Source organism: Sarcophilus harrisii, chromosome 1, assembly GCF_902635505.1.
Source record: "Sarcophilus harrisii chromosome 1, mSarHar1.11, whole genome shotgun sequence".
NCBI classification, from domain to species: domain Eukaryota; kingdom Metazoa; phylum Chordata; class Mammalia; order Dasyuromorphia; family Dasyuridae; genus Sarcophilus; species Sarcophilus harrisii.
Window position 1 is genome coordinate 116,160,075 of NC_045426.1, and position 26,611 is coordinate 116,186,685.

Sequence of the window (26,611 nt, forward strand, 5' to 3'; positions counted from 1 at the left end):
ATGGAAGGGCATTTCTGGAACAAGAACAAAAAAGTGTTTAATGATATTGATACAGGAAATCAAAGGACAACTAATCCCTTGAACATAGGAAACATGAAGGCAAATGGGAATGAAATAAAGCTGGAAAGGTATGTAGGAGACAGATTTTAGAGGGTCTTAAGTGCTAGGCTAAGAAAGCTGGTCTTTTTATGGGGAATCTGCTGGTTTTTTGAGCAAAAGAAATTTTATTTAGCACTGTCCATTAGAAAGATTAATCAGGCAGAAACAGGGCATGCATTGGAAAAGGGAGATTAAAGATAAGGACTATTTGTTATTCCTTACTCTATGAGGACTTTTTTTCTTATTTTTTTTTCATTTTATATAATATTCATTTTATATAAGATTTTGAATTCCAGTTTTTTCTTTCTCTTTCCCTTCCCTCACTCTTTCCCAAGATGGCAAGAAATATATATAGGTTATACATGTGCAATCATGTTAAACATATTTCTATGTGAACTTCCATCATGTCCCTATTTGTTAGTGTTCTCATCTTCTCAAAGTTACTTTATGTAGACTTTGATTTAATTATAGGGTACATATTGTATTTCTCAAAAGGTAATTGAGCTTCTTGAGGACAAGGAGTACTTCATTTTTTGTTTATATATCCACAACAATTATCACAGGGCCTTGTACACAGTAGGTGCTTAATACAATTGTATTATATTTTATCTCTAGCTCTTGTTTCTTCAAGAATATTCCCCCAACAAGGAATTGGAAATTGATTGGAGGCCCCTCCATTGGGGGAATGGTTGAATAAGTTATGGTATATGAACATAATGGAATATTATTGTTCTATAAGAAATGATGAGCAACCCTATTTCAGAAAAACTTGGAAAGACTTATATGAGCTGATGCTAAGTGAAGTGAGTAGAATCAAGAGAACATTGTATACAATGACAAGATTACTTGATGACCAATCATGATGGACTTAGCTCTTTTCAACAATGAAGTATTCCAAGACAATTCCAATAGACTTGGAATGGAAAATGCTGTTAGCATCCAGAGAAAGAACTATGGAGACTGAATGTGGATGCAAGCAGTCTTTTCACTTTTTTGTTTGTTGTTTTTCTTTCTTGTGTTTTTTCCCCTCCCTTTTTGATCTGATTTTTCATGTACAACATGACAATATGGAAATATGTTTAAAAGGATTGCGCATAGTTTAACCTATAAATCAGATTGTTTGTTTTCTGGGGAAGGGGAGAAGTAAGGGATGGAGGAAGAAAAATTTTGAACACAAGGTCTTACAAAAATGCATGTTGAAAATTATCTTTACATGTATTTGGAAAAATAAAATATTACTAAGGGAAAAAAGAATTTTCCCCTAACCAAAGGTCTGAAATATCTTTCCTTCTCTCTCTTTTTAAAAAAATTTCCTATTAAGGACATGACTTTATGTCTTAAAATTTCAAAAAGTATTTTTCCAAATACATACAAAGATAGCTTTCAGGAATAATCTTTGCAAAACCTTATGTTGAAAATTTTTCTCCCTCTCTCCCCATTATCCTCCTTCCCTAGATAGCAAGCAATCCAATATAGATTAAATATGTGTAATTCTTCTAAATGTATTTCCATATATAAGCATGTACTTTATATACAATGTATTTGTCACGCCACACAAGAAAAATGAAACCAAAAGGAAAAAAAACACACAAGAAAAAGGTGAATATACTATGTTTTGATCTACATTCAGTCTCCATAGTTCTTTCTCTGGATGCAGATAGCATTTTCCCTCCTAAGTCTGTTGGAATTGTCTTGAATCACCACATTGTTGAAAAGAGCTAAGTTCATCACCGTTGATTATCACATAATCTTGTTACTGTGTACAATGTTCTATTCCTTTTTGTTCACTTCACTTAGCATCAGTTCATGTAAGTCTTTCCAAACTTTTCTGAAATCAGCCTGCTCATGACTTTATGCTCTTTAGCAGCACTTCCTAGGTTCCTTTTGGAGGTATCATTTGTGGCTAAATGAATTCCCGGGAAGTGGGAGTAGTCATTTAATAGGTTTAAGTGTAGGAATGATCAGCCTCCCATGCTTGATTTGTGGCATATGTGGTAAAAAAGTTTAGAACTAGAAGGGACCTTGGAAATGATCCAGTCCAGTCCACTCCTTCTACAAATTAAGAAATTTAGGTCCAGAGTGAGTAAAGTTCCTTATTTGAAGTCAGACAAATAAAACAGAAAATTGTGGTGGTATGGGAGCCACCTATCAGTGACTGCTGGAGGTCTAACTCAGACCTGTAGAATGGATCTCTTCATGTGAATGGATGATGATGATACAAGGAGACTGAGAGACTGTTGTGTTGTCTAACCTCTTTCCTCTTCCTTCTACTTCCAATTTATTTCATTCCCAGTCAACGCCTGTGTCAGCAAAGTCTGCTCTGCAACTCCCTTAGTGTCATAATCCACAGCTGTGGAAGCTCTTGGAGCATTGCCTTGCCCCTTCACCCAAGCATGGTCCTTAATAGAAAGTAGCAGAAACAGGATTAAAATTCAAGCTCTGTGACTCCCAGGCAGTGTCTGAGACAAAAATTTGAACTTAAGTATTCCTGACTCTCAGCCCAGCACTCTATCCTCTGTGCTAGATGCTACCTCAGAACTGGAATTGTAACCTTTAATCCTAATGCTATACAATGTTTCCACTGGGCTTATATCCCAAAGAGATCTTAAAGAAGGGAAAGGGACCCACATGTGCAAAAATGTTTGTGCCAGCCCTTTTAGTAGTGGCTAGAAACTGGAAACTGAGTGAATGCCCAACAATTGGAGAATGGCTGAATAAGTTATGCTATATGAAGGTTATGGAATATTATTGTTCTATAAGAAACAATCAGCAAGATAATTTGAGAGAAACCTGGAGAGACTTAGATGAACTGATTATGAGTGAAGTGAGCAGAACCAGGAGATCATTGTACACAGCAACAAGATTATACAATGATCAATTCTGATGGACTCAGTTCTTTTCAACAATGAGGTGATTCAGAGCAGTTCTAAATTTGTGATGGAGAGAGTCATCTGCAGCCAGAGAAAGAACTGTGGGAACTGAGTGTGGATCACAACATAGGATTTTTACTCTTTTTGTTGTTTGCTTGCATTTTGTTTTCTATATCATTTTTCCTTTTTTCATCTGATTTGTCTTATGCAGCATGATAATTGTACTAATATGTATACATATTTTGGATTTAATTATATTTTTGAACATGTTTGATATATATTAGATTACTTGCCATCTAGGGGAGGGGGTGGGAGAAAGGGAGGGAAAATTTGAAACATAAGGTTTTGCAAGGATCAATGTTGAAAAATTGTCGATGTATGTTTTGAAAATAAAAAGCTGTAATAAAAAATAAAGGAAAAAATCATAGCTATAGAAAATTAGAGCTAGAAGGGATTTTAGAGGATATTAAGCTTCAGAAAAGAATAGATCTCTTTATTATTCTAATCAAGAGGAAAAACAGTTGTAACAATAATATTCAATAGGTCGTCAGTCATTAGTTACTGTGACTTTTTTTCTTCCTCTGACTCTTACTATATGATCCCTTACTTATTTGATAGCACTTTTTCATTCACCTAGGATGCAGAGACATTAATGTCCTTGAAAAAGAAGTGGCTGCTTCTTCTGCAGTGGGTTCAATTCCTTCCTCTTTGGGAATATCCTCCTATCTTTTATTCAGAACAGAATCATTTAATGATGATTTCTCTTACATTATTCTTGGTTTTACATTCTTCAGTCCTTCAATTTCCTGATGATATAAAATTTCCTTCTGCCACTTCAGACATCTTTTCTTTGTTTTCACAGTGAAGTCTGCCTTATTTTTTAAAAAGAACATTTTATTCTCCCTGATTTACCTGGAAAGTGTAGTGATTTTCTTCAAGCCCTTATACCTTCTCTTCCCTTGTGGGAGGAAGAACAATCTTTACTTAAAGTATTAACAACAATCAAATCTGCTTTTTATTGTTTTTGTTAGGAAATCTTGTGTCTTTGTTATCTAGTCTTTTCACAATCTAATCCATCTTCCACGAAGCTGTCAATTTGATATTCCTAAAATATATGTGATCATGTCACCATTATTCCTCTCCTTTTTCTTCCCCCCAGAAAAAAAATCTTCAATGATTTCCTGTAGAACAAAAAAAAAAAAAACAAACTCTTTAGCCCTCCCACAAGCTTATTTTCTATTATTTCCCTTTTACCGTCTCTCTCTAAGAGAGAGATGTTTTGACATGTCAAACTAAGCTATTAGCTGTACTACATTTCCAAATTCTCTCTCCTGTCCTCATTCCTTTATGTAAGAAAGCATTTATCTAGAATGCACTTTCTTCTCACTTCAATCTTTTCGAATCCATAGGTTCCCTCAATATAAAATTCAGGAGTCACTCCCTATGTAAATTTTTTTCTGATACCCCAAATTGTTAACACTTTCCCTTTTGAAATTATTTTATACTATTATGCAATTCAAGATCAATAAAAAGAAAACTAGAAAAATAAATTACATGGGAATAACAAACATCTGAGAAGAAAAATGAATGGATAAAAAAAGAATACTGGTAAGACTCAAATGGAGTGGCTGAAAATTTGCATGTTGCATGACGCTTTATGTATCAAAATTAATTTAATGGTTAAAACATATGAACAGACAATTTTCAGATGAAGAAATTAAAGCCATTTCTAGACATAGGAAAAATGTTCTAAATCATTATTGATTAGAAAAATATAAATGAAGACATCTCTGAGGTACCATTTCATACTTCTTAGATTGGCCAAGATGACAGGAAAAAATAATGATAAATGTTGGAGGGGTTGAGGGAAAAATTGGGCTACATTGTTGGTGGAGTTGTAAAATAATCCAATCATTCTGGAAAGCAATTTAGAACTATGCCCAAAGGGCTACAAAACTGAGTATACCCTTTAATTCAACAGTGTCATTACTGGGTCTATATCCCAAAGAGATCATAAAAGAGGGAAAAGGACCCACAAGTGCAAAAATGTTTGTATCAGCCTTTTTTATAATGGTAAGGAACTGGAAACTGAGTGGATGCCCATCAATTGGGGAATAGCTGAATAAGTTAAGGTATATGAATTAAATATTATTTTTCTATAAGAAAAGATTAACAGGCTGATTTAAGAAAAGCCTGGAAAGACTTATATGGACTGATGTTAAGTGAAGTAAGCAGAACCAGAAGAATATTGTATGTAGCAACAAGATCATGTGATATTCAACTGTAATGGACTTGGCTTTTTTCAACAACACAGTGATTCAAAGCAATTCCAATAAATTTGGAATGGAAAATGCCACCTGCATTTGGAGAGAGAACTATGGAGATTGAACATAGATCAAAGTGTAATATTTTCACTTTTTCCTTTGTTGGTTTTTGGTCTTATTTTTCTTGCACAACATGACAAATATAGTATATGTTTGAAAGAATTACACATATTTAACCTATATTAGATTAAGTTGTCTTGGAGAAGAGGGACATAAGGAAGGGAGGAAGGAAAATCTGGAATACAAAGTCTTACAAAAATGAATGTTGAAAACTATCTTTATATGTATTTGGAAAATAAAATGATTGAAAAATTTTAAACGTTAATTTAAATATAAATAATTTCTCAGCAAATGTAGTGCCTAGCACACAGCAAGTGCTTTAAAATGATTATTGTTGCATTCATTTTGAGTATTGAGCTTTTAATAAAACATTTAATCATATAATTTAAATAAATTAATATATATTATTTTTCACTTACTCATATGTATACATGTATTTTTCCAGTAATGTAAGTTCTTTGAGAGTGGTGGTTATTTCATTTTTGTCTTGTTATCTATGTGGAACAGTGTCATGTACAGAGTAGGCCTTTTATAGATGTTTGTTGAATTAAATTGAATAGTGACTAATTTGATGTCAACTCATATAGTTAGCTCCTTCTCACTTTAAGTCAATTAATATCCACACTTCTTTTTCTTTGTCTTACAGATTTTTTATCCTCATTCAATCTTTCTTTTCTTTTCTTTTTCTGTATAATTCCTTAATTTTTTTAGCTAAGTACTTTTTTATTTTCCTGGAGTGGGCCATCTATCTTGGTTAGATTGCCACTGGATTTTGGGGAGGTTCTGTCCCTGGTTTGGGGGGCATGCTCTTACTACCCTATCAATTTCTAAAAACATAAGTCTGTGTCTAGTTGATATTCACTGATAAATATTGAAAGAAGAATACCAGTGACAGTTCATGAACCATATTATTATTAGAAAAATAGTCCCATCCCATTAGTGTTACCCTATTGCCACACTCCACACCAATCTGATAATCCAAGTATGGGTTGAGAGAGTAAACCTAAGAACCTATAAATTTCCTCACCACAAATTCAGTTTCCCTGTCACAATTCCAAATCTCTTTCACAATTCTTTCCTTTTCATCTCAAATCTTTCTCCTGCTTCTTCCACCTATCCTTCCATCTAGAAAGGTTCATTTCTAATCACAATCAAAAGAAATGAGGTTAGCAATTTATTCAGAAAGAATCAAGTTGATGAAAAATGTATATTGCCCATATTATGACATGCAGTTAGATGGGCAACCCAGTGAATTAGTCCATAAATATTTATGTCTCAGAAAAACACTGAAGATGATTTTTTGATGAATAGAAGTTTCCACAGAGCACTTTTAACGATCCCAACAATTAATTAATTAATTAAAATTAATTTACGTATTATAAATTAAATTATAATCATGTAATTATGTTATATATAATATAATTATATAATAAATGAATTATAATTAAATATTATAAATAATTAAAACTATGAGCAACCCAAAATTCAGTGCAAAGATGTGCAATGTGTATGTTAACTTCAATATGATGTCAGTGATAATGATGAGAAATGCTGTAAAAGGCATTGGGCTTAGAACAGTATTAATACTTTAATGCTTTTCAATTAAATCATTTTCATATGACTGGAAAAGAAGATGCACTTGCTAGGTGAAAGAGTGTTAAGGAGGTAAAATGGGACTTGAACAGAACTGGGTTTAAAGGAAACTGAATGCTCAAGTGATTGAAAGCAGAATTATATTTAGTGGAGATAGGAGCAAACCCTTCTAAAAAGAAACTCTTGGCAGTCCTTGGCTGATGGATAGTCAGTTACAGCTTGGATATGTCTGTAGGTCCCAGAAGGCAGAATGTATTTTTGGCTGGCCAGAACCCTGAGGCAGTGAGACTGGTCACAGCCAGTTTTCTTTAATGCTAAATTAGGGATGTGACTGAGTTCTAGATACAGAGTACATCTTCAAAATATATCCAAAATAAATACACTTCAGAGATGTGGGCATATGCTTTATGATTTCTATAGTTTGCTGACAGAGAGTGAAAGGGAGTGGAGAAGATGGAAAATATTCCAAAGATATTCATGCTCCCTATATATACTGTTTTTCTCCTACTTGAACTTTCACAGGCACTTTATTTATTGTAAATATTTGATATCCTGTTCATTCCACTTCCATTTTTATTCTCTCTCAATGGATCACTACTTGCCAAGGATATTGTAGATAGGATTCATGAATTGGGTAGGTGTTGGACCAGATAATTTTTTTAGCAACTTCCAAACTTTAAGCTAAGATTGCATGATCTCAGAGTCTTCTGAGATCTTCCAAAGTCATGCCTTTATTGTCCTTTCCTATTCCTATATTAATAAGATTTTTTGTACCCTTCATTGAAACTCAAATGTAAATTCCTCTAGAGAGATTTCTAATCATGAAAAAAGTGTTGTTCATTTCCCATCATTCTTGCTGCTCACATAAATTAACCTTCATCAACTCACCAAATCTCATCTGATTTCAACTCATCCCGCCCCATCTTGGCATTAAATAAATTCACTTTACTCCTTGGCTTGTACATAATCACAGAAGGAAACTCAGAGATTATCTACTCCAATAGTTCCCAAACTCTAAGAGCATGAAGAGACCCCCTTTTTAATGTCCCCAAATATTTAAATGAATGTAATGCTCTGCTACTCTTAGATCCCTGGTTTCCTTCAATGCTCAGCTCAAATGTCATCTTTAGTAAGGTTTTTCTTGTGTCTCCATATGCTAGAACTTTCTCCTCTAAGGTTACATCAACTCTATATGTATTTTATACATACCTACTATTTGTATGTTGTTTTCTTCATTATTATGTAAGCTCCTTGCAGGCAGGGAGTATTTCGGCTTTCTTTTTACTCCCAGTACTTAAAGACAATGCCTGACTCATAGTAAATGCTTATTGACTGATTAATTGGTTGATGATTATACTTTTATTTCTTTATTGAGAAAATAAGACAAAAAGCTAGCTGTTTAAGTATTTCTATTTTATTCATCACAATTACATATATACATATTTGTTTAAAAGTACATATAACTGCAACTCATTATTTAACTCTATACAAAGTATGCTTGTTTATTTGTGGATTCTCTCAAAACTGATTAGCTTGTTAGTATATATGTTTATTTATTGTTTCTCCCATTAGATTATGAGTTCAAGAGAAAAGATGTCTTTTACCTCTTTTAGTATTCCCAGTACTTTGCAGAGTGCCAGGCACATAGTAGACATTTAACAAATGTTTATTGATTAAATATTATTATTGATCTTGCACTGATTCTGAGACTCCCTTGGGGGTAGGAACTCACAAGTAAGAACTATTGATGTAGTGCAATGCCTCTCTGCCTCCCATATTATTTGTAAGAAAACTGAGAGCCAAAGGAGTAAAAAGATTTGAATCAATACTTTCATCTATGATATGTCACAGTGGGCTTACAACTATAAATTTCATATTCTATTACAGTACACTTCCTCACATATGTCTCTATTCACATTTTATCAAAGAAAAAGATATTTATATCTAGAATTGACTTTAGAACCCATTGAGTCCAACCTCTTCATTTTGAAGATGATTAAACGGAGACTGAAAATAGTTAAATGATTTGCCCAGAGTTTCACATGGCTAATAAATGTTTGAGGCAGAATATGAACTTGGGTCTTCCACTGCACTACCTGGCTGCCTCAGAACTGGGACTTTAATTGTTAATCCTAATGCTAAAAATCATTAACTATAGAATGTTAGAGCTGGAAGCAATTTTGGAGATCACTGAGGTCAAACTCATCATTTCACAAATGGGACACTGAGTCTCAGGATCTGTGAAGTGACTTGCCTGAAGTCACAAAGATAATTGAACTATGGAGTTCATATTGGAAACTAGCACTCTTGATGAATAATTTTTTTTCCCTCCCACATTAGAAGATGTGCCAACACAAAGAGGCCTGAGGGTCTAACAGTTCTAAAAATTCAGATGCAGATATTAGATGTCTGAAGAAGAGTTAGGTTGAAATTGATGAGAAACAAGAATGATGGCAAGAGTATAATCATATCAAAAACTGTTTAATGGCACAGATCTCTTCTTCCTCACGAGATCAATAAATTCATTTCTATGTGGTTTACTTTTCAAATGACGTTGTCAGATTGGTTTCCAAGTAGTTGTCTGAGAAAATTAAACTCTGGTAATTATTCACCATGGTAAAGTTTAAATTTATGTTATGATGAATTTTTCCAATAGTTCTTTTAAAGACTTACTTGTTTTAAGACATTCATAATGCTTAATTTTCAGATCTACATAATTCACAAGAAAAATTATTACAACCTTCTGGATGGATGTAAAAAATTGGTTTTAACCAATGTTTTCCTATGGCAGTTCAGCAAATAAAATACATTTTCAAAAAAAAAATCCAACAGTTTGTACCTCAAAGCAGCTTTGACTATTGTACCTCAGAGAATTTTTTTTTTTGAGTCGTCATGTGGGAAGTAGTTATTACAGAATAAAAGGTGTAAACCTTTATTTTTATGTTTATTATATGCATGTTGTAATAAGAAATACATACACATATATAAGTATGCATATTTATATATACATGTTATAATAACAGATTATATACATATATGTGATCAATTAGAAATGTAGCATCCTTAGTAAGTTCTTAGTAAAGAAAGTAGTGGAGAATATGTAAATTTAAATCTTGAGTTTCGCCTAGGCGAATCTTCAATGGCTGGGCAAATCATCTTTCCTCAATTTTCTCATTTGTAAAATGACTGGTGGAGTTGTAGGTTTCTGTGCTTTCCAGCTGTAACTGAATTAGTCAGCGAGAGATTCCCCCCCAAGCATCAAATGTAGAGGGTGCTAATAACATTTGCACCAGACTCCCCTCCCCCCTCATTTTTTCACACTCACTCCCCTCACATAGAACTTCATTAAGCTTGACTACATTTGGGATTGGATTAATTTGGAAGTCTCGCTGAGGTTCTGGCTTCCCTCCCTAGTGGCGATGGAGAAATTGCCAGCCCTCTGTAGGAGTGTTAGTATCCCAGGCTAGTTCTTTTCATGCGCTGGAGTAGGGAAAGAGTGGAATGAATTGAGGGGATTGGGGGTGGAGGCAAGCAGAGGGGGCGGGGGCTACATTGTCTCAATACCCCCCCTCCATAGCGTCAAGTCCTTTCTTATTGGCTAAAATGTCCCAGAAGGGCGGAGCCTGAGACCCCATTCTCCACCTCATCTTAACCCAGTCTGTCTGGCTCTTCTTTAAATGAGCCCGGCAGGTGTCTCCGACTAAGAACTTTGTGTGAGCGCTGGACTCTGAGACTCCGAGTCTTCTCTCCTGCTCCATCCTTCCATCCTTTATCCATCTCTCCATCCCAAAGCCGAGGAGGGTCTCAGGAGACACATATCCTAGGCTCGGGACTTGGCGGAGACTCGGGTCAAACAGAAGAGCAACCCGAACAGAAGAGAGGGGAGGGGGCCGGGAGGACCCCCCCTTAGGAATAAAAAGAAAGCGTTGAGCTCAGCCCAGTCCGTACCTAGTAGCCTCGACTATGCAGAGCTGTGTCAAGTGGTGGGGGGGACTGCGCCTCGGCCGAGGGGTGGCGGCGGCCAGTGGCCTCCACTTGCCCGCAGGTCCCACAGGGCCGAGTCCCCTGGCGGGGCGCTGGGCGCAGCCGGGCCGGGACTACAGCGGCGCTGGCCCCGAGGACCGCAACCCCAGCCCTGGGACCACTGTGACCTCCCGGCACATTGAGCAGCTACTCCCTAGGCACGATGACTTCTCCGAGAGGCACATTGGCCCGAGAGACAAAGAGAAGGGGGAGATGCTGCAGACCTTAGGACTGGCGGTAAGGTCCTTTCATTCCCATTCCCCTTTGGTCCTGCTCATCCTTTGCTCTCTATCCTCTCCTCAATTGCCCCCAATCTTTCTACCTCCTGTTTCTCCTAGTCACCCCCGGCCAGCCCCCTTTTCATGCTTTTTGCCCCACCACTCAATTCGGCCCCTTTGGGCCCTGGGCCCTAACTCCTTTTTCCTCAGGCAGCAACCCATTTTTCCTCTCTCAAATGGCTTTCTCTCTTGCCCCCGGCTCTGTCTCTTAGCCCTGCAAACCTTGAAACTTTCTGGTTTCTTAGGTCGCTTAACTGAGAAGATTTTTGCGCCTTTTCAAGTATTAATAGTGGATTTGAATAGTTATTCCCTCCTGGTAAACGAGAGAGAGAGAGAGAAAGAGAGAAAGAAAGAGAGAGAGAGAGAGAGAGAGAGAGAGAGAGAGAGAGAGAGAGAGATTCAGAGAGAGACAGAGTCAGAGACAGAGACGGAGAAACCAAGAGAATCAGCCCTTTACAACTGTCAATGCACAATGAAGGTTTTTGTTGTGTTTGTTTAAAGTGTTTCAAAGTACTTAAATGAATTCCCCATAAGTCTTTATGGATTTTTAAAAAATTACAAAAGCAATTCCCAAAGGAATAAGCCTATTCATATTGTTTTTTTCTCTGTGTTTTTGGCTCTTTAAAAAATCTAGAGTGTTGATGAATTGATTGAGAAGACAATCCCTGCCAGCATCCGCCTGAGAAGACCCTTGAAGATGGAGGATCCTGTTTGTAAGTAAAATATAGCAGTTATCGGGAGACTTCTGAGAAACTTTACCTTGTTCTTGCTGCTTTTGATCTAATTAATCCATTCCTTAATGGTTGAAAAGGAAGGATTTACTCTGATACAGTTTTGTTACTGCTCAGTACCCTATATCTGCTGATCACAAGAATACCCAAAAGACAAATTGGCTGTAGTGTGGGGGTGGGGAAATTGAAGGAAGAGATCCCTGATATGAATTCAATAAATATTTTTTTAAAAATCTTTTTTTTTAAATTTTTATTTTATTTTTATTTAATAGCCTTTTATTTACAGGTTATATGCATGGGTAACTTTACAGCATTAACAATTGCCAAACCTCTTGTTCCAATAAAAATCTTTCAATCTAAGTTCTCCCCCACCTTTCCATCCCTCACCCAAGGCCATTGTAGGGTTGATTAAGAAGTACCATTGGTAAGGAAGATTAACACATTCTAAGTATCAACATTTTAACTCATAGAGGAAATAAAGGTGAATCCAAAGAATTTAGTTAGAAGTACATGCAAATGAATTGTGAAGGAAACTATGTTTGCTTCCTTGTCCCTTCCTGGAGCTTTGAACTATTTTAGATTCTAAAATTTTAAATAGTCTGATTATTGTCCAGAAACATTTATTCTCTGTAGTACTTTGATGATATGGTTCCACTTGATCCAATCAGAATGTACTAGATTCCCATCAGCAGAATATTGTCTTTTAAGCACCGGGTTTGAGAAATTTAAAAGAAAGGAAGCTGAACCCAATTTGAAATAGTAAAGATAGTATCTCTTCTACTTTAAAATTTCTCTAAAGATAGTAGGCAGCTGGTTTTTCAAGTTTTAGGACCAGATGCACACTTTAGACACACATGCACTGCAATGGACCTGGTAGTCAGAGAGACAAATTCAAATTCAATTTCAGACATTTACTAGCTATTTGATCCTAGACAAATAACTTAATCTCTTTCTGTCTTAGTTCTTTCATCTGTGAAATAGGGATAATAAGAGCACCTACCTCATTGGGTAGTTGTAAGGATAAAATAAGATAATATTTGTAAATTGTTTTCAAACCTTAAGCAGCTGTATAAATGCTAGCTATTATTACTGTAGAGATTATGGTAAATTTCTGATTTGAGATTCTGTCCCTGTATGATAGGGCTCTAGATAATCATGATAAAATTTTTATAGTGCTTCAAGGATTGCCAAATGCTTAGTATTTAATTTCTTCTTCACAACAAATTTATGAGATTAAGTACCAAGGGCATTATAATAAAGATTTGTAGAGGGTTTTCCATATTATTTTTATTTATTTATTATTTATTTCATGTGATTCTTGTAACAAGTTTGTGAGAGAGGTTCTAGTATTCCCATTTTACCAGTGAAGAAACTGAGGCACAGAGAGAGGTTAAATGACTTACCCAGGGCAAGTCCTTATCCCCTTATCTGGGGATAAAGTATAAGGCAAGAGTTGAACTCATGCCTTTTTTACTCCAGATCCAATACTCAATCTACTAATCAGCCTTGTCATCTCAATATTCTTTTCAAATCCAGATTTTTGGATCTGAAGCTAAGAAAAGGTGTGCTATGCCTATTGTTACATTAGCACTGTGTTGTCTTCATTTAAGCCATTCTAGTCACTGAGCATATTGCTCCTTTGTATCTGCTCTCTTGCTTCTGCATCAGTATATAGAAGTCTTCTCACACATAGGGATACTTGTAGGTATCCAAGGTAGAATATGAACCCAAGTCTCTGCTGATTTTAGTTGTAGCACAATTTCTATTATGTGGCTTTCTTCTATTATGTTATGACAGTGGTTGTATTTATTGATTGGATTTGGAGTTCAAGAAGCTAAATAAATCTCAATCAAATCCAGTTAATAAGAGTTAAAACCTGGTATAAGTCTGGGCTCAGATGCTCATCAGTGGGACTTCCCCACTTCCCTCTTGAGGTCTCAGTTTCTTTATTTATGGCATAAAGGGCTTGGAAGAAAGCTCTTATAAAAATAGCTGTCCTTAATATTACTTTAAGGTCTATAAGTTATTTTATACACCTTATTTCATTTGATTTTCACAGCAACCTTGTAATGTACATACAAGTATTGTCATTTATAAAACTGATCCCTTTTAGTCTAAAATCCTATAACTCTCTTTTAAAAATAATTAATTAATTTTTTCCCATTAATAAAAATATTTTTTTCCCTCTCACCTTCCCTCTTTATTCCACTGGAGGAAAAAAATGAATGGAATCCTAGTAACAAATATGTATAGTCAAACAAAATAATTTCTATATTGGCCAGGTTTGAAAAATGTGTCAGGGGCAGTGATTCAGCGACTAGAACACCAGCCCTCAAGTCAGTAGGACCTGAGTTCAAATTTGATCTCAGGCACTTAACACTTTTTAGCTGTGTGACCCTGGGTAAGTCACTTAATCCCCATTGCCTAAGGGGGAAAAAAAGAAAAATGTGTCTCATTCCACATACTTAGCCCATTCTCATCTTGTCAACAGATGAATGGCATTCTTCATTATTAGTTCTCTTGCATCATGCTAATGATGTGTTTTTCAGAGTCCTAAAGTCTTTTAAAGTTGTTTATACTGTTGAAGCTATTGTCTAAATTATTGTCCTGGTCCTGCTCACTTCCCTCTGTATCAATTCATACAAGTCTTCCTAACTTCTTTAATATAATCCCCTTCACAATTATTCATTACACAATAGTATCCCATTAAATTCATGTACCATAATTTGTTTAGCCATTCTTCAGTAGATGGGTACTCCAATTATCTGCCACTAAAAAAGAGCTGCTTAAGAGATTAAGATATGTATGTGTTATTTATTCATTTCCCTTCTCTTTGATCTTTTTGGAGTGTAAAGTTACCCGTGGTATCATTGGATGAAAGGTATGCCTTGAGACTATCTCTATTGACTAGTTTGCCTTAGACATATATTTTTGTTCATTTAAAAGTCGCTGTGATACAAGAGAAACAGCCTTGGATTTTAATTTTAGGCAAATAACTCTCCCCCATCCCATTTGTTTTTCCCTCTGTAAAATGGGAGGGTTTTCTACAGTCCCTTACAGCTATAAATCCTGTGTTCCATTTGAAGAAACTCTTCTTTGGAATTTAAAAATAATTTTAAGTATGAAATAATATTATTATGGAAAGTAGGTCCCTCAAAGTGGTGCCTTCATGAAAATACTCTATCAAAGAACTTGTCGAGGACATATTTAACTTGGTTAAAGTAGTCCTTAAAATGCTTGAAAAGCTATTCTGAAGAGTATTCAGTTTTTGAAAACCTGTCGATATTGTTTCATTTTTGAGCTCCACTATGTTTTGTTTTGCTTGAATAATCTTGAGCATAAGGAGATTCGGATCTCCCCGCCTCTTTCTCTCTTTGGTAGTGTGCTCATGGTAAGCAATTTGCAATTTGAGTGTAAACTTTAAACCCTGAAGCCTCTGTGGGGTTCTGGGCCAGTTCAATCTGGTTGGTTCAGGATGAGATCCTAGAGCAGACAAGGGCACCCGTACACACGCGCGCACACACACACACACACACAGCCAGAAGTTCCAGGGTCCTAGATCTGGAAAAGGCTGATTTTCTTTATTAATAAAACAATTGGGAAGTAGTTGGTTTCTCAGAAATGTAATGCTTAACTCCGATACATCAGAAATGCAGTGTCCCCCTTGATTCATAGGCTGAGCCTGAATGATGACTAATGAATGGTTAATTCTTGGCAAGAATTAAGTACACGTGGCCATTGTTTCAGGTCAGTAGCAGATCAAAATTTGATTTGATGAAAATCTTCACAAATTGGGAATCTTGGGCCAAACAATCATATGAATAAACCCAGGCTGAGGATTAGCCAGAAAACTCTCAGTTGTGAGAGTTTTAAAGCTGAGTGCTAGAAGGGACATTAGAGATCATCTAATCAGATCCTTCACCCCCTTCATTTTACAGATGAGGAACCAAAGACTAGAATGGTAGATGACTTGATCCACATAGGTAGTTAACATCTCAGGATTTAAATCTAGTGTTTAACTCCAAATCCACTGTTTCTTTAAAAATACATATTTATTCCAAGCATTTTTAAGGTGTCTGGAGATAGGAAAGAGAAAAGAGAAGCACTAATTACTAAGGAGGGTGAGGAAATGGCACTTGATTAAAACCCTGAGGGAAACCAGGAATTCTAAGAGATGGCTGCTGGGTTGGTGGTTAGAGCACTGGACCAGAGTCAAGGAGTCATGAGTTCAAATCCAGCCTTAGACACTTACTAGCTTGTGGATCTAGGGCAAAAGCCCTTTAACCAACCTCTGTCTACTTCAGTTCCCTCATATGTAAAGTGAAGATAATAATAGTATCTACTTCCCAGGGCTGTTGTGAGGATCAAATGAGATAATATTTGTAAAGCTTTTAGCACAGTGCCTGACACGTAGTAGTGGCTTAATAAATGCTTCTTCCTTTCTCCAGAGGTGGGAAGGTAATACATTTTAAATACAGAACCTGGCCTTTGCAAAGTCAAGAAAGGAGAAAATTGAATGTCAAAAGTAGGCAACAGCAAGCAAGATAGTTTGTTTGGATTATAAAGTATATGAGGAGTAATGCAAAGTCTAGAAAGATAGACTGGTGCTCTGGAGGCTATAGGGAACCATTGAAACTTCCTGAATAGAAGAATGACCAGAACTTTAGGACATGCAGGTGATTATTTGGAAGGGAGAGTGAAAGCTAAATGTTCAAATAGGAGGTTTATTCAGACAGGGAGAGAGTCAGGGATGATTCCTACCTAGCTTTTGAATTTTAGTAACTAGGAGGATGTTGGTTTCCTTTATATAAAGAAGGAAGTTAGAACAAAAGTCTTTGTGTATATAGTGTTTGAGATGTCCATGAGACATCAAGTCCAAAAAAGCAGTTGATATTGTGGGACTGGAGCTCAGGAGAGAGTCTGTACCTTTCTAATCTCATTCATGATAATACATAGACCAGCCCCCTCTCAGAGCTAACTTAGTCATATGATACTTACCATACTAATGATTTTGACCAATCAAGTAATCAGTAAATATTTATTAAATGCCTACTATGTGCCAGAGACTGTGCTGTGTTCCAAGAATACAAAAATAGGCAAAAGATAGATCTTGCCTTCAAAGAGCTCACAATTTAATGGAAGTCACAACATGTTACCAAACAATAATAAAAAGCAAGTGATAGATAGGATAAAAATAAAACTATCCAAGGTAATGACTGCCCACATAACCCACTCGCTGCTTGTATGACTGAGCAAATTTCTTATCTTTACTGGATCTTAGTTTCTTCAAGATTATTAGAAAAGAGGATGTTTAAGCATCCTTCCAGCTCTAAATATCAAGATCCTAATTTCCATGACTTAAGATGGGTGGGGGCATTGGAAGGTATAAAAATTGGCTACCTCTGCCTGATTCCCCAACTTATCCTGGGCACCCGAGGACTGGAGAGAAATCTTCCAATAATTGTGACAGGTAGGTGGGGAATAGAGAACATTGTTGCATAATCCTGCTTGGAAGCATGCTATCACACAACTCTACCTCTCCTTAGCTAACCCCAAGATTATCTGGGATAAGGCCAGTGCCTCTCCCCATCTCCTTTAACCCCATGGTTGATTGCAAAGCTATGTTATGGCCACTTATTAACTTTTGCATTAGAAAAAAAATATTCGCAAGAACATCTTGGATGTGAATTCTTAAACTAATGGTAGGACTATTTGTCTTAATTACTCCTGCTTTTCTAACACTCAACCTGGGAAAGTTATTATTATTTTTTGTTTTTATACTTATTGATAAGATTATAGATCCAACAGGAGTAATATGAATAAATCTGATGGAACTTTTTGTTCTTGTACTTTGCAGTGATCATATTGTTGGAATAGATCATGGGATTTTAAAGCTAGAAGTGACTTTAAGAGACCAATTAGTACAAACTTATTATTTAACAGATGAGGAGACTGAGACCCCCCCCTCCCCAAAGCTATTTGCTTTATATTTTCTACCTTTTAAATGATAGAGCAAATGCTTGAACTCAAGCCTTTGAATTCCGAAGCCAACTTTCTCCTGGGTGAGATGTTTAGTCCAGACCCCTCTCAGAGCCAACTTAGTCATATGGTACAAGGGCAGCTAAGTGGTGCAGTGGATAGAGCAGCAGCCCTGAAGTCGGGAGGACCTGAGTTCAAATTTGATCTCAGGCTTCCTAGCTGTGTGACCATGGGCTCAGCAAAACAAATAAGTAAAATACATAGTTATATGGTACATACCATCCTAATGATTCTGACCAATCAAGTAAACAGTGCCTATTATGTGCCAGACACTGTGCTGTGTCCTGAGGATACAAAAACAGGCAAAAAAATAGTTCTTGTCTTCAAAAAACTCACAATTTAATGGAAGACATAACATATTATCAAACATGAATTAAAAAGCAAGTAATGTATAGGATAAAAATAAAATCTTCACCCTAAAGCAAATTAGAAGCAATAACTAAAATAACTAAAAGAGAGGGCATTTCTAGGGGTATATATTTCATACTGTCATGATGACAGCAAGAAATCATAGCTGAGAGCCAAAATGTTCTTTTGATCTTTTTTTCTTTTAAATATAGCCTCACCATAAGAAGGGATAATAAAACATGAGAGCAAAGCTATGGGGAGCGCTCATTTATTATTTTTTGAGTGAGGAATGTCATTATTATTGTCATATGATTAAAGTCTGGGATTAGTCTTCAACTCAGACCAAGTTGGGGATGTTGATTTTGGACTTGGTTAAAAAGATCAGTTAGGGAAGAGGGAACAGGAATTTAATGCAACTTAGCTCAATTTATCTGCATGAAAATTCCTATTAGTTTATTTTATTATTAATAAATTATTAAAATTTAATTAATTAATTAATTTAATTAATTTTCACTTCATACTAGCTATTGAGGGAAATAAAAGGTTTGGATAAGATAAAATCTTCTCTCATGGAATTTATAATCGATTAGGGAGCTAAGGCTATACAGGAGTAGTTACTTGATGTGGTGGAGAGAGTGTTAGGTCTTGGAATTAGGGTCATCTTCCCGATTTAAAAACTATCTTCAGACACTTACTAACAGTGTGACCCTGGGCAAGTTACTTAGTCCTGTTTGCCTCAGTTTCCTCATCTGTGAAAATGATCTGGAAGAGGAAATGGCAAAGCACTCCAGCATCTTTGCCAAGAAAACTCTCAGTGGGGTTATGAAGAGTCAGCCATAACAAAAAAAATGACTGAAAAAGACTTACACAGATAACTTCAATGCACAATATTCATGATAACTGTATTATTAGAAAGGTGCAAAAGTAAAGTATACATTTCCTATATGTATTCCTGAATGACCAGGATGAACTTTTAAGGCTTCTATAACTTTGTGGGCTTATATTTGTTATTCATTCCTGGATAGAGTTCACACAGTTACCTCTGAGCAAACCATTTGACCTCATTCCAGGTATTCGCACTGGATAATTCTGCCTTTTATCTCTAAATCCTATATTAGCCAACTGGAAATCATATTGGAGGCTATTAAGAGATTACTATGTCTTTCTTTAGTATTATGTTTTTCTCTTGTAGGTAGTTCATTAAGAAACAGTCTGTTCATTGCTTTCTTTTTGGTCTTAAAGGAAACAAGAATACATGTTTATAGAGATTCAGGAGGGAAGGAAATTATACTCCATCGTCTCCTAACATGCGGATTCTTATTTCATACTGTATATATTGCCTTCTTTTAGAGCAGTCAGCTTATCCAATTTAGAGTTTCCACCAGTGATACACCCCTATAATCTCAGAAAAGATAGAGAAGTACTGCAAGATAGCCCCTGAGAGAAGTTCAAGAAAGTGTTGAACTCTCCCTAGAAGCACCCTATGTCAAGGGAATGTGGATCTTTCCCCCTCATTGAGGGTAGTAGTACCTATTCCAATAACTATTCCAATAATCCAAATTTGAATCTGAACATCAGTTTGAGAAGAAAAGCAGAGGAGATGGGAATGGCAAGAGAATTGAAAAGCATAGAATAGATACCTCAGGATGTTGCATTAGAGGGGGGTGCAAATTAGAATTCAAATTCCAGGAGATGGTGGGAGGGGCTCAAGATGAAGAAAGAGGTGAAAAAGACACCAGTATTACATAGAATATACTGTCATAGTCTATACCACCAGCAGCTGTAGAATTGTAATAATTAGAATCAGAAGAGATCCTAGAGTTTATCTATTTCAACTTCCTTACTTCAAAGGCAATGAAATTCATAGAAGTAGTAGAGCTGGAATTTGACCACAGATCCTCCTGACTTCAAACTCAGAGCTATTTCCATTGAATTAGAGTGACGTTGATATTAATGACATTTATTTTCAAGGCAAATAACCTAGCCATTGTCAGAGCTGAAAGGGACTTGTAAAATTACAATAGCTGTTTTCCGTATCACAAGTTTGCCCAGTAGGTCAAATGACATAATATGACAAAAACACTTTACAGAGATTCAATGTAATGAAAGGATGAAAAAAACCCTGAGTTTGAGGCTTGTTACTGTAACCTTTTCCAAATTAGTAACAATGTAACTATAAAGTGTGTGTGTGCACATTTATGTGCACATACTTACACTTACATATATGCATGTGAAGTAAGATTACAGAACTAGAAATTTTCTTAAAAGCTTTTCTTTTTTCAGTATCTTGATCTGATATAGAAATGGGGAGGGGGGGAAAACTGCAAATATTGTGTAATCTAGGCTTCTCATTCTACAGAAAAGGAAATTGAAGCCCAAAGAAGGAAAATTGCTTGTCTCCGATTTAAACTGACAACCTTTTCCACTGTACTACACAGTCAGATTGTTGCAGTTTGTCATTTGTTCTCAAATAGGACCATGACATCAGGAAGATGATACCGTGCCAGTATCACGGTATCATGCAAGTGATGCATGTGCATTGATTGCAAGTGAATTGGATTGAAGTGAGGGGGGGCTGCTCAAGGTCACCTGCCTCACTTTCTCCTCTGGGTTAAGTGCAAGATATAGATCTGGATGGAGGAGATTGCCCTGGAGTGTTGTATTGTAAGAATTCTGTGATTTGTAGCTTGAGAAGCAAACAGGCAGAAACTTAGGCACTTTAGACATAGACAGAAAGATAGATTTCTCTAATAGAAAGGCAGGATGGTAAACCACATGCTTATTGGATTTGAAGTCAATGGACCTTCTGTGCAATCCTGGTTCTGTCACTTACTGTGTGCTCCTTATGTTGTGCCACAGTTCCCTTTTGATGTCCTGACCTGGTTTCAACAATTGTCCTATTTAGTTATTCTGCCTCAGGTTATATAACCTTTCCCTCAATGTTTGGTGAGATTAAGGTCTACCTCAGTTGCTCTGCCCCAAAACCCCAGGCTATAATCATTCCCTCTTAAATGGTTGATGAGATAAAGGTTTTATATCTTAGGCTATAATCATTCCTTCTTAATGTTTGACAGGATAAAGGTTTATCCATTTTAGACATCCTTGGAATATCAGTAACCTCTCCAGTACCTCCCTCCATTGTGTCATCCTAGCAGCAATTTCTGAATAGGCATTTCAAACTAGATATTCATATATATCTCAAATTCATCATACCTCAAATTGAATATGCTATATTTCCCCCAAAATTTACTGTCTTTTGAACTTCCCTATTTCTATAGAATATACTACCATCTTTCCAGTCACTCAGTCACTATTATTCCCACTCATTTTCATCACAAATATACAATTACTTTGCTAGTCTTATTTTTGCCACCACAACATCCCTTGGATCTGTTTCTTCCTCTCCATTCACAAACTATCAGCCTAGTTCATATTCTTACCATCTGTTACCTGGACTATTGCAATAGTTTTCCTTTCTTTTTTTGCTCTCTCCTGTCTAATCCTTCATTCAGTTCCCCGGGATTTTCTGAAAGCAAAAGTTGGACCATGTCTCTCCCAGGACCAGTAAATTACAATGGCTTCCTATTAAATATAAATTCCTGTTTGGCATTTAAAACCATTCTCAATTTTATCCTAACTTACCTTTCCATCCTTCTTGCACGAGTTCTCTTCCATATACATTACAATGTAGCCAAACTGTTTCTCTTGTTGTTTCTCAAACAGAACTCCATCTTTTGTCTCTGTGCCTCTGAACTGGTTGTCCCCCCATTTAGATTTTATAGATGGGAAGGAACTGACATGTCCATGGTTACCTACCTAATAAGTATCAAGACATGGGATTATTATTGAAATTTCCATTTCAATTGACATAAGGAATAGCTTCCAATAATAATTGCATTCTGGCTTTTTCTTCAGGAGTACTTAACAACCTAATCAACTCATTCTTGCTGGGAAGAATTTCTTTAGATTTCTTTGATATCTTGTCATGTATTGCAGCATCTGTTCTCTATAAGTGGCAGAAGGAACTTTTTTCTCTATTATTTTGAAACCTTCTCTAAGTAGGTAACATAAGAACATTAACTATGAGCTTTTGGAAGAGTCAGCAGTGATTCAACATCCACGCTTTCCCCTCACCTATGAATTCTAAGGTCAGAGAGATCAATGAACTCTGTTCTTGGTACATTGAGGCCAATGTGTTTTCCTTTGCATTACGAAATGCACTGAGTTAAAGGAATAAATAAGGTCAGGAGTAGTCATTCATTCAACAAAGAATTGGCAGCTCAGGTTCTTGAGGGATTACTTGATTACTTTTAGGGGAGGGAGCGCATCATTCGGGCTGCCCTCGAAAATTGGAGGCAAGGATATTGGAAATGATGGCAGCTTTCCAGGTGTTTCTCAATGGGTCCTTACTTTCTTTTTCTCTCTTGGTTGGCTACATTCTTTTGGTTCACATTCTGAAAGGAAGCCATTTACAGGAATCAGAGCCACAAAAAGGGAGGGTGTTTTTGTAGACTATAGAGCTATGAATAGAGAATGTCTATTACTGTGAATTTTGCTTAGGAGATTTTTTTCCTTTTATGTTACATTGTCCACTTTGTCCATACAGGTAAGGATAACAAGTCATGTAAGATTTTGATGATATTAAAAAAATACAATGTTCTTTCTTACAAGGCAGGAAATATGCAATAGAATTGGAATAAATTATTTTATATTCTTTGAGCAGGGATGGGGGGGGAGAGAATGAAACTTTAATTTTAATAGAATATTGCTTTCTTTGATTTTGAGGCTTAATAGAGAGGGATCTGATCAATGGATTTAAAAACTTTTCTTTGACTGACTGGTCAATGTCAGACAAGTTGTCTTTTTCTTCCTATTCCCTCTTCATCATCTATAGCTTGTTCTCACAGGGTTTCATTGAAACATGTTATAACCATGGGGTTGGTCTGGGGTTCAATAAGGCATTTGTCCTTCTTAGGTTACTGAGCAATAATTTTTTTTTATTATAGCTTTTTATTTACAAGATATATGCATGGGTAATTTTTCAGCATTGAAACAAGACCTTTTGTTCCAACTTTTCCCCTCCTTCCCTCCATCCCTTCCCCCAGATAGCAGGTTGACCAATACATGTTAAATATGTTTAAGTATAAATTAAATACAATGTATGTATACATGTCCATACAATTATTTTGCTGTACAAAAGAATCGGACTTTGAAATAGTGTACTATTAGCCTCTGAAGGAAATCAAAAGTGCAGGCAGACAAAAATAGAGGGATTGGGAATTCTATGTAGTGGTTCATAGTCATCTCCCAGAGTTCTTTCGCTGGGTGTAGATGGTTCATTCATGGTTCATTACTTGAGCAATAATTTATTTTCCTGGTTTCCAAAAAATTTCTTGGCTTTATTTAGTCAAAGTGAATGAAAGAAATGTCCATTGGTCACCACCATATAATAGTGAGAGCAAGTCACATTGTCATAAAGTTGTACATTGGGACACCACATGATAGAATGATAGAATCAATAGATTAGAATCAGATTAAATACTAGCTCTAATATTTTGTATTCTTGTGACTGTGGACAAGTGGACAGTGGATTCTGATTGAGCAATAAGCCTTTATTGAGAACCTACCAAGTATAGTAAGTGCTATATAAATGCTAGTTATTTATTATAATTATTATTTTCATTGTATTAGGCACTGAAGATACAAAGAAAAAAATGAAGTAATTCTTTTCTAGAAGAGGTTCACATTTTATTGGTAGAAAGAATATGTACATATAGAAGTATACACAAAATACAACACAAATTAACATCATTTTGAGAGAGACATCTTACAGTTGAGGATAGGGGATTAGAAAAGACCATGCAGGAAATGGCACATGAGCTGAACTTTGAAAGACTCTGTTCTCAGAAGTAGTGCTGAGAAGGTGTGAATGTCAAACATGGCAGACAACCTATTGTGTAGGTTGGTCCAAACATGGAGATAGGAGACAGAGTGCCGTGCATGAGGAACAGCAGAGACAGGTTGGGGTAAATAGTGGAATGGCTAAAGAAGAGGATTTCAGTGTTGTTAGCCATCAAATAAGATGAATATATTAGATATTCTCTGAGATCCTCTCAGCTATAAATATGTGATCTTTTGAATGTATTTTATTGTCTCTGACTATTTAGCTGAATTACATAGGCAGAGTATCTCAGAAAACCAACAATATGATTTTATTGCCATGAGAGTCAGTAAGTTAACATCACTATAATCACATTATCACAGACTGCACCCTGCCTTCCAGCTAGCCATCTAACAAATAATATGTATGCTGTTGGTCACAACAAAGAATGGTTATAAATAACATCTATCTGTAAGCCTATAGTAGCTAATTTCCCATTCTACTCAGCTGAATTTTCTTAATTGGACTTTTCATTTTCACATAATTAATTATAAAGTTAACTTAAGAGCCTATTTCATTCTGTTTGTCTCAGGTATTAAAATCACACTCTACAAATATAGAAAGGATTACATAGGACTTTAGAAGGCCATACTCTGCCTAGGTTCTGAGTATTTGGGGAAATCATAATTACACAAAAATATCCTATTATCTTTAGCCAAATAGCAAAAGTTTTAATTGACACAATAATAAAATAAATAGAAAACACAGAGAGGTACAATCTTTCACATATTCCCATGGCATTGATATGAGAATCATTACTCCCAATTAAACTCATTATTGTACTGCTGGGTCCTATATATATAAAATCATCCCTTGTTTTGACTCCCAGAAACCAGCTATGTCTTCTTAATCACTCCATCTTTATAGCTGCTATTTCTTTTTATTCTCATGCTAAATAAGTGCTCCAACACTGAAATTTTCTGGCTTGTGACTTTTTTCTCTGAATCTGAAATCCCTAAAAATCAGGTAACTGCAGTTAGAAGGCATTTCACAACCAGGAGTGTAGCAGTAGTATCAAGATCGCTTGTTGTAATTCGTTCTCAAAAAGAACCAGAATGATATTACTATGTTAGAGTAGAGTTACAGTGTGTCTAACTGTGGCTGATCAGACATTGGAATGCTGTGCCACAGGTTGGACACAAATAGTCCCTATGAATATTTGGGGTGATTTTTCTAACTGTGCATCTTGCATTTCTTCTGAGCTAATTTGATTCTATTTTGGTCAACTGAATAGATAAATTACAGAACTTGCAGTTAGGAAGATCTGAGTTCAAAGTCTGCCTTAGACACTTACTGGCTATATGACTCTGGCAAATTATCTCTCTACCTCCATTTCTTCATCTGTAAAATGGGGGTTGTACTAGCCCATACCTCATAGGATTGTTGTGTGGATCAGAGATTAACATCATTAATGCTCTTTTTTGTGAACAGAGAAGTAAAGGAAGTTTATATTGTAGAAAAAGATGATAGTTTGGCTGGATATTCTAACTTCTCTCCTTGTTATTATAACTAATCTGTCTTATTTTCCCCAGGGGAGATAAGACCTAGTTAAAGTTGGCAGTCATATTGGCTCTCAGCTTAAGCGGGTGAAGAATAACATGACATCAAAACTAGATGTTTTGCAACTAGATTGTTCTCCCATGGAGAGTCAGACCAAAGCAGGCTTCAGCTGGTTGAGTAGTATACAGCTTAGTCCTTTGTGCTGGTTTCATTCTTGGCTCAAAGAAGGTGCACCTCATATGTGGTGCTATCAATCTCAACTTATTAGAAACCTGTACTCTATTAAAGAAAATGAAAAGATTTTCCAAGCAAGGCTTCAAGGGCTTCCAAAAGAGTTAGAAGGCTTCTTTTATTTTTTTTAAATGTTTTTTCTAATTGATATTGTTTAGTTTTTAATAATTACTTAAATTTCCTCCTGTATATTTCCTTCTCCCCTTTCCAGAGTACCAGCCCATTTTACAAAGAATTGTTTAAAAGTAAAAAGAGGAAGAAGAGGGGAAAAATACCAAAATTAATTAATATATTTTTAAAAAAGTTTTTGTTGATGTCTTTTGTTTTTTTACATCATGATAATTTTTCCTAATATCTTTCCCCCTTCCTCCCAAAGAGCTATTTTATATAACAAATAGTATTTTTAAAGCTCAAAAAATGAAGAGGGAAAAAAATCGGCACAACTGATCAACATACTGGAAAAAATCTAAAAACACAGGCAATATGCAATACCCAGAGAAGTTGCACCTTTGTGAAAGGGGGGATTGGGAGCAACCTCTCATATCTTGTCTTTCTATGCTTGTTCTTTATAATT

At 35.9% G+C, this 26,611-nt stretch overlaps 1 protein-coding gene across 1 annotated transcript in view; it reads left to right on the top strand.

Moving 5' to 3' along the window:
• Positions 1 to 10,612: 10,612 nt before the first annotated feature.
• The window catches only part of GLDC (glycine decarboxylase), a 104,025-nt gene continuing 88,026 nt past the window's right edge, over positions 10,613 to 26,611 (top strand). The window contains exons 1-2 of the mRNA XM_003762139.4: positions 10,613 to 11,206; positions 11,882 to 11,960. Of these exons, the coding sequence (XP_003762187.1) occupies positions 10,910 to 11,206; positions 11,882 to 11,960 (376 nt within the window). The 5' untranslated portion in view covers positions 10,613 to 10,909. The remainder of the gene's footprint in view (positions 11,207 to 11,881; positions 11,961 to 26,611) is intronic.